Here is a 9,012-nt window from a genome sequence, read left to right on the forward strand (position 1 = left end):
ATGTGGCACAGGGTAGAAATTTCAGTTATGACGAAATGCTTTTATCTAACTCTTTGAACACCGGCCAACCAACGAATCAATAAAGCGTTGGGTTATGCATCTCGAGACCCAAACAAAACATCAAGCAACAGCAAAATTTGTATCTTTTTATACCCTTGCAAAAAGGGTATATTAATTTTGGTCAAAAGTGTGCAACGCATCGAAGGATGCATCTCCGACCATATAAAGTATATATATTCTTGATCAGCACGACGAGACGAGTTCAAATAGCCATGTCCGTCCGTCCGTCCGTCCGTCTGGATCAACGCAAACTCCTCCTAGACCGTAAGAGCTACAGAGCTGAAATTTTGCATGTAAGCTTGTATATACTGCAGGCGTTGTATATCTCGGATTCAGCCGGATCGGACCACTATATCATATAGCTCCCATACAAACAGCAAAGTCACGAACAGTGACTTTTCTTAATAACTTCGTTATTTGCTGAGCTATTGTTATTTAATATTGGTGAGTTAATTACACATATAAACGACTATGCCAAATTTGATCAAGATCGGGTGACTGTATCATATAGCTCCCATAGGAACGATCTTTCGAAAACAGTGACTTTTGTCAATAACTTCGTTACTTTTGACGCGATTGCTTTCAAATTAAACATTTGTTAGTTTAATATATCTGTTAATGACTGTGCCAAATTTGATAAGGATCGGGTAACTATATCATATAGCTCCCATAGGAACGATCGGTGGAAAACAGTGACTTTGATCAATATCTTAGTTTTTTCCTATGCTACGACTGTTGGCCGTTCTTTCGCAAACATTATCCTTTTTAGATAAAACGTTTTTCCACTTTGATAGCTATAGGTAAGGAAAGAGTTACCAAAAAAGTTGCAAGGGTATAGAAACTTTGACGCGGTCGAAGTTAGCCCCGGCCCTCTGGTTTTTTTTTGGGATAAACGCATAAATACCAGCAGGTGAAATTGATTTTCTTTTCATTTGCGCAAATATAAAATGTCAATATTGATGTTGACGTTGCCTGAGAAAGTGCAGCAATATAGGAACGCCATTTTTTTTAGTACGAAGATGTGGATTCGGTTTAGGGATGGTTCGGATATAAGTAAAGGGCAAGGTCTAGGTGTTTGCTGTTAAAAATTCATAACCATTACCATGCGTGCACTTCAGCTCAACCCCAAAACAAATTCAATTCACTTTGCCCAGAGCCTGTTTGACACTTTGACTGAAACAAACCCCGACTCGGCAACATTGTGGTCAAATGTTGAGAGGGCAATTGACAGATGAGGTCTGTTTGAACCATGGGCGTAGTCCGAAAGAAGGAAATTGATTAACCAAACATTTTCAGTCAAATGAGACGGTGCTTTATGGATCCTTTCCGGTTGCGCTCATGTGTTGGTCTTGGAGTTAGTTTATGGTAAGCAAATCGATTAAATGCGCCTGTGGGAATACTTTCTCAGGGCCCAAGCCCAGGCAAGGGCCTGTACTTGACAGTATCGTTGCTTTGTTTAACTTAGCGTTAACCCATTCGCTCAAGCTGTAAAGAAAGTGAAATTGATGACACAAATGTTCAAAAAAATAAAAATAAGAAAAAACAAACAAGGGAAAATGTGGTGGTGGTGATGGTAGTAGTTGTAGTTGTAGTTGTAGCTGTCTCTCTATGCTAAATGGCCTGGTTAAGTAATCTCGTGAGAGTCGCAAACATTGCGCAGCCAGCCGAATGACGAAGAAGACGACGACAACGACGACCCAGCAAACTGGCAATGTTGAGAATGTTGTTATTAGCCAGATGCGGCGACAAAAGAAGACGATGTTCATTTTGATGTTGACTATGTCTCCCCGTCTGACTTTAATTGCCAAGCCAAACGGAAAACATAGAGAGAAAAAGCAAAATAGGAAAAAAAAAACACATCAACTTCACTTTCAAACACATCTCACTTAGAAAGAAGTCGCAGCGAGCATAATGTTGGTCTTTGTGGTTGTTGATCGATCTGTTAGGTACGCGTCAAGCATGCGCATACATATCTAACGGTTGTAGCCCTGCCCCTGTCCATAACACTGCCCCTGTCACCCGTTCCCCTGGCCATCGTCGTCTTTTTGCTATTTACCATGAATTTTGTTTGTATGTGTGTGTGTGTTTATGTGCCCTACAACTTTCACTTGCTCTGGCCAGGCCAGACCAGGCCGAAAGGCATGCGTAGGCAGCCCAGGCAATGAACCAAAATAAACACATACATCCCAAACAATGAACATGTTAGTTACTTTTAACATTCCTGAATGAATGATGTAATAACACTAACACTGTGAGAGCATGATCCTTGCTAGAGGCTATCACTTTTATCTGATAAACTTCTTTGAACACACCTTAAAGACATTTATGTTTCTAATTATTTCCAATTGATTACTGTCGACCTGTTTATTGGCATTGTCTTTACATAAGTTTCATTGCTGTCTCTGTGTTTGTGTGTGTGTGAGTCGGCGTTCATTGCAACACGCACTTGCGGAAGTAAAGTCTTTGGTCGTCATTTGGTCGTTGGGCCCATCGCGTTGGTCTGCATGCGCAATAAACCATTTTATGCATAACGGCCTGGCAATGTTGTTAATTTTTTGAGCTCTCTGTACGCCATGGAGTGATTGTGTGTCGTCGTCTTCGTCGCCGTCTTCTGTCATCGACGTAACATCATTTGGCTTATGGCCAAAGTCAGGCACGAGCAATTTGCTAATTAATTGTTAATGGAGTTGGAGTTATGTATGTGAGTGGGTGTTTTTTTTTTGTTTGTTGTTTATTTATTTACCTATTGGCTAATACTATTTTTAGTGAACATCTATGTATTGTAACTATTTAACTGTCTTTCTCTTTCTCGATGCCGCCCTATAGAAAAGGTTTGTAAAACTCCTGGCTATCATAGTTATGTTTCGGTAGTCTCAGTGAAGTTTCCTTTGTTAATCCAAGGGGTATGTAGTGCTGTTGCCCAATGGGCATCCAGCTGCTACCGCTGGATGAAAGATCCGCCGAGTAGGCAGCATGATAACCTTTTATCGAGGGCGAGTGTATTATCTCCAGACGATCATGTGCATGGCCACTCGACATGATGTACTTCAAGGCCAGCAGTCCGGAAGTGAGCTATTTTGCCCATGACAAACGATGAGGTTGAAAGCGCCGTTAACCACTTCAAGATCAAGGGCAACAAAACCATTTTGGCCAAGGCAGCAGCAGCCAGCAGGGGATATAACATTTTCAATAGCTTCTTGTGCTTCTTGTGGTGATGTTTGCCACGAGCTAAATGCATTCAATTCAATTATATGTTATCCTCTTTAAAGAAGATTAATAGACTACTTACCTTCAGTTGCCCAGGTGCCAAACAAGTTGGTCAATTGCTCGGCACTTAGTTCATTGTCAAGGAACTTACGCAGCTGCTGCCGGGCAATTTGTAACCATTCCTGCTCCAGACGCTCCTCGTTGGCTGCCACTTGTTCAGCATCCTGTTCGACGGCCGCCACAATAGCGCCGCCAAGTTGTACAGCCTGTGGCAGGCTATGTGCCTGTCCCAAAGCCACCAAGGCCAACAGAAATAAAGTACTTAAGACGAGAAGCATTTCAATATTTTGTGTTTGCACTGCAGCACAGTTCCTAGCACACTGAGCAGGCATATTGCTGATGGAATACGGCCGATACTCTTAATGTTGCACTTGTTGTTGCTGCTGCTGTCTCGTCTTGGGCCAACGGTTGAGGCGATCAACAAGTAAAAACTCTTCATTAACGTTGGCAAGCATTTTACTTACTGCGTTTCGGTTCACTTGTAATTTTTCCATTTCTAAAATGTAGAGAAAATCTACTCAAAATACTTATACTTAGTATGCGACAATAGTTTTACAAATTTTTATTCATATGCCAACGGTTTTACACAAAATTTCATATAATTTATTTAGCCAAACACAAAAATGTTTTCCTCATTAAATTTGCCTCAGATGGGAAATTGTAATTTAATTTAACTACCTTCTTCCATATTCTTGGAATAATCATTCCTATGAATTGTTAATGGGAATTATTGGTAAAAGAGGATCTAATGAAAATTAAATTAAAAATTCATTACCACAGAAATTTACCCTCCGTTTAATTACTAATAAAAACCAGAGGGCCGGGGCTAACTTCGACCGCGTCAAAGTTTCTATACCCTTGCAACTTTTATGGTAACTCTTTCCTTACCTATAGCCATAAAAATGGAAAAACGCTCAAGCTAAAAAGGTTAATGTTTGCGAAAGAACGGCCTACAATCTTAGCATAGGAAAAAACTAAGATATTGATCAAAGTCACTGTTTTCCACCGATCGTTCCTATGGGAGCTACATGATATAGTAACCCGATCCTTATCAAAGTCGGCACAGTCATTAACAGATATATTAAACTAACAAATATTTAATTTGAAAGCAATCGCGTCAAAAGTAACGAAGTTATTGACAAAAGTCACTGTTTTCGAAAGACCGTTCCTATGGGAGCTATATGATATAGTCACCCGATCCGGCTGAATCCGAGATATACAACGCCTGCAGTATATACAAGCCTACATGCAAAATTTCAGCTCTGTAGCTCTTACGGTCTAGGAGGAGTTTGCGTTGATCCAGACGGACGGACAGACGGACGGACGGACGGACGGACGGACGGACATGGCTATTTGAACTCGTCTCGTCGTGCTGATCAAGAATATATATACTTTATATGGTCGGAAATGCTTCCTTCTATGCGTTGCACACTTCTGACCAAAATTAATATACCCTTTTTGCAAGGGATAAAAAATTGGACAAAGGATCCAGCTAAGGTTGACCATGACAAAACTTCCACACCCTTTAAAATCGTATTACCTTTATAATATTCTTTTCGCTTACTCTAATTGAGTTATTTATTTAATCTCTCATCTGGCGAAGTTATTTATTATCCACTGTATGGATATGAAGTCCTTGAGAAAAAACATTTGACTACATAAACAGTATGTATGAATATATGTATAGTCCTTTTGCGTTGCGAACTTTTGTCAAAACAAATAAATTAATTAAAAATGTGAATAGAAAATAAATGATTCCCAATTTAGACATGCATACATAAATTGTGAAAAAATTTCCATATTTTCGTTGTAATGTTTTGATAAAATATTGATTTTCTTTCTTTATTTTGCCTTGTATTATGTTAATGAACCGTTGAACGACCTCTGACTGATGTGGCTATAAATATAAAAGAATAATTTAATTGTACCCCAAATTGAAGCGGAAAACAAAGTTTGACATGTTTAGTTAACAAGGGTGGGTAGCAGCCCACTCTCTACACATACATACACACTCATGTACATCATGAATGTATTTATGTATGTCTAGTCCAGAGCCCGGCACTCATATCCCCCGGGGGACGAACACGTTCGGCACCTCGTATGCGTGTAACCGAACGGCTGCCGAAGTCCTCACACAGAGCATGAGGGTTGATTTAGTTTCCTCAGCATTTCGACGCAAGCAGATCTATATCGCTTTGTTGAGAGAACACACATGAAAAAATTGATCGCTGCTTTGTTTTCTCTATCTTTTTCTTGCATAAGATTATTTGCTGCACTCGTTTTCTTGATTTGAGGCAGAATTTGATGAAGCTTAATTTTGCGCAGTGTAAAGCAACATACGCATACAAGCAAGTGCACACATACAACTAAACTTTTTTAGCGCTCTCTTTGTGCCGGGCCCTGGTCTACACCAGAGGTAGGCGCCCATAGCCCGTGCGGGCACTTTTGCTCGGCAATTGCTCGTGTGGCCGTCTGTGTGCATGCCGATGTGAGCACGAAGTACAAGTTCAAAGCGTAAAAAAACAGCTAGTGTCGCACAGACTTTTGACGAAAGCAGTACTATGTCGCTTTGTTACGCAGCTACACGCAGAAAAATTAATGCTTCACTTTCTTACATGGCAACTTTAAAAATATTTTGCCATTATTTATATTTTGTCCCTATAGGGTAAAAAGTATATTATAATGTAAGCGAACATGCATAATGTAATATAAATGTAAGATATACATGTATGCACATATATGTATAGTATGAAAAATATAAATAATAACCGATACAAAATATGCATTCATTTTTATGACATCTAGGTAAAAGGAACCCAAGACTCATGACTGTACTTTGTTTTTTAAGGCGATTCGGTAAAAAAGGGTTGTGGGAAGGCAATGTTAAAATTATCTTCCATGTTTACCACAACATACATTTGCGAATCCACATTTTCGACAATGAAATTAATTAAAGATTCAATTAGAAATAGTCTTACTGATAGCCATTTAGAAGATCTCCTTCGTATAAAAAGTTATCCAAACAATATAGAAGTAAAGGAAATAGTTGAGTTTCTGAACAACAATTAGGTCGGAATTATTCTTTTTCACTTGCAGTTTAAATTTTTTATTCGTTTCTTCACATACGATTCGCGCAGTGTAAAGCAGCTTACGCACACAAGCAAGCGCACGCATACATTAACAGTTTGAGGTGGCTCTCTTTGTGCCTACCCCTGGTCTACATTATGCTGATGGAAATTAAGTAATAGCCAAATTGAATTAGGTAAATGCATTCAGACCAGACAGACAGACAAATAGGCTTATCTAAGTCGAGTTCAAATGAGTGTATCAAGTTTAGAGGGTAATACTTATACATATATATTCACAAGGCATTGTCGGACATTAAAATGCACACATGTAACTGGGAACTTATCATGGAATCATGGACTGTCATCACTTTCCATGACCAAACTTTGATTTTAGTCTTGGTCATTTATTTTGGGTGTCAGAAGTGTATATATATTACGCGACATCCGGTTATGGAGTATAACATGGTTAAGTTTACATGATTTTTTCAATGGTTTTGATTGGGAATTTGTTGGAGAATTTCAATGTTTAGTATATTTACAGTTTTTTTTGTGGGATTTTTTTTGTTAAGCTCATTCAAACTTTCGTTGGGCTTATCTTCAGCAATTTTGAACTTAATCAAATTGCCACAATCATCAGGGAGTTAACCTAAATCAATAGCTACTAAATGGATCTTATGTAGATGTGTGTGTGTGTGTGTTTGAGTTTGTGTAATTGCTCCTCAGATTTTCTTTAAGAGCAATGCTTTGCTGCCATGACTGCCACCTGTTGCGGTCTTCAAACTCATTACGGCCGTAAATAGGGCAAAAAAGAAGCCAGCCAGGCCAGTTGTGCCCACCAGCAGAGTTAGACCACCAATTAGCACTGGTATGAGTGTCAGAAATTTTAGTTTGTAGGCAATGAGTAATGGCAGCAGTAATTTCTGTATTTTCTTTTTTAACTTTTTCAACTTGCGTCCCTCTTCCTCATCATCCTCCTCCTCTTCTTGAGATGCCAGACGAATGTAACGACCTTGAACTTCCTGTGGCATCCAATTTACTTGGCCTGCGTTCGTCTATGTGGAATAAAATAGAGAGAGCGAGAGACACACACAGAGAGAAAGGGAAAGGGAGAGAAGTTTTTTTCAGTTAACTAAATGGTTTGGACCCCGGACTCCCGGAAAAATGATGCTTTGAGCATTGAGGCGCATAATTCCGCTAGCCATTCACCCTGGCACGTTTCTTTGGCAATTTAAATTAACATTTATTGGAATTCACCCACCTGGCAGACGGTATGAAGGCTGTGGATCCACCACGCCCTCTTCACTGATGGGATGAGGCGACTGTGTCGCAAAAGTTGCTCACTTTCACCAGAGCTCGTTCGAAGGGGCCCAAGTAAGCATCAATATCCATGTCTAATGACTTGTCACTGATATCAGGGCCATCACCATCGCCATCAACATCATCTGTGTCAGCAGCAGCAGCAGCAGCATAAGCATCATCAGCATGAGAAAAAGCGGCATTAGTTAAAGTTAAAGACCTGTCGCGCACTTCCGGCTTGCCACGAGCAGCATATGCTTCCACATCCTCTGACACAGACTGAGTAGGTTGAAGGAGTGGTGTTGCCATAGGCAATTGACGCCTCAGCTGGCCTCGTCGCATTGATTGGCTTATGGCTAGCACATAGCTGCCAGTGGGAGGATCTCTTAGGGTTGCCCGCCGCACCTGTTTGTAATTTCCGCCATCGTGTACAATGGGTGAAGGGGGCGATACTTGGCTGGCATTTTGATTTTGATACCGATGATTGTAGGCGTAGTAATTGCCAGGAAGTCCTTGTCCTTGTCCTCCTTGTTGCTCCACACGATTCTCCACATCAAGCTTTTGCTCTTGCTCCTTCTGCTCTTCAATCATCTGACGCTGCACTGAACTGGCTGCCGTTGCCTGCAGGATGAGCCAATTGTTATGATGTGTCAAGGGTTGCCAGGCGGCATTGAATTGAAGTTGTAGTTGTTCATTGTTGTGCTGTTGCCTTTGGTTGTGTTGTGCTGTTAGGATGCCGGAAGTGCCACCATTAAAACGATTGTTGTTGTTGTTGTTGTTGCTGTGAAAGCCACTACTCTGACGAATTGTTATGAGCACATAAATGCCGAGAACAAACACTTGACTATGCCACATTACTTCAATGTTGTTATACGAATCCTTGAATTGGCTTTACCAAACTGTGTATATACATATACACCGATGTGCGCACACCCAGAGAACACACACTCTCACACACACTCAGAGATACACACGCACTCCGCACGCGTCTTAGAATTGAACTGAGCCAACGTTTACTGATTTTTGTGAACCAAATTCTACAAGACATTCGACATTTTATGGATGTTTTAGTTGAACGATTTTATGGCCTTTCGCCGAAAGTGGCTTAGTAGTCGCGGACCAAGTGCCCAGTTAAATGTTGATCTCCAGTTGGACAGTTATTTACCACACACAAGTCCCAAAGTGGCTGTCAGGCGTAACCAACTCTATTATAGTATACAGAGAGACCACCATCAGCTTCTTATTGTTAATTTATATGGCTGTCGAAATAGCAGATAACTCGTATAGCAAATTCTTTACTATCTACGCTGGCCCTTCTTGC

At 40.4% G+C, this 9,012-nt stretch overlaps 2 protein-coding genes across 2 annotated transcripts; both read right to left on the reverse strand.

Moving 5' to 3' along the window:
- Window positions 1-2,880: 2,880 nt before the first annotated feature.
- Window positions 2,881-3,605, reverse strand: LOC6637816. The gene is given in 3 exon segments (XM_002060908.4): window positions 2,881-3,130; window positions 3,132-3,288; window positions 3,350-3,605. Coding segments are annotated over 3 exon segments (663 nt in total).
- A 3,509-nt stretch (window positions 3,606-7,114) lies between these two features.
- LOC6637726 lies at window positions 7,115-8,546 on the reverse strand. Its single transcript, XM_047012764.1, has 2 exons — window positions 7,716-8,546; window positions 7,115-7,414 (listed from the first exon to the last, which is right to left on the reverse strand). The coding sequence occupies exons 1-2, from the start codon at window positions 8,544-8,546 to the stop codon at window positions 7,115-7,117; spliced, it is 1,131 nt and encodes a 376-aa protein (XP_046868720.1).
- Between the last annotated feature and the right edge of the window lie 466 nt (window positions 8,547-9,012).

This window comes from Drosophila willistoni, unplaced genomic scaffold (assembly GCF_018902025.1).
Source record: "Drosophila willistoni isolate 14030-0811.24 unplaced genomic scaffold, UCI_dwil_1.1 Seg269, whole genome shotgun sequence".
NCBI classification, from domain to species: Eukaryota; Metazoa; Arthropoda; class Insecta; order Diptera; family Drosophilidae; genus Drosophila; species Drosophila willistoni.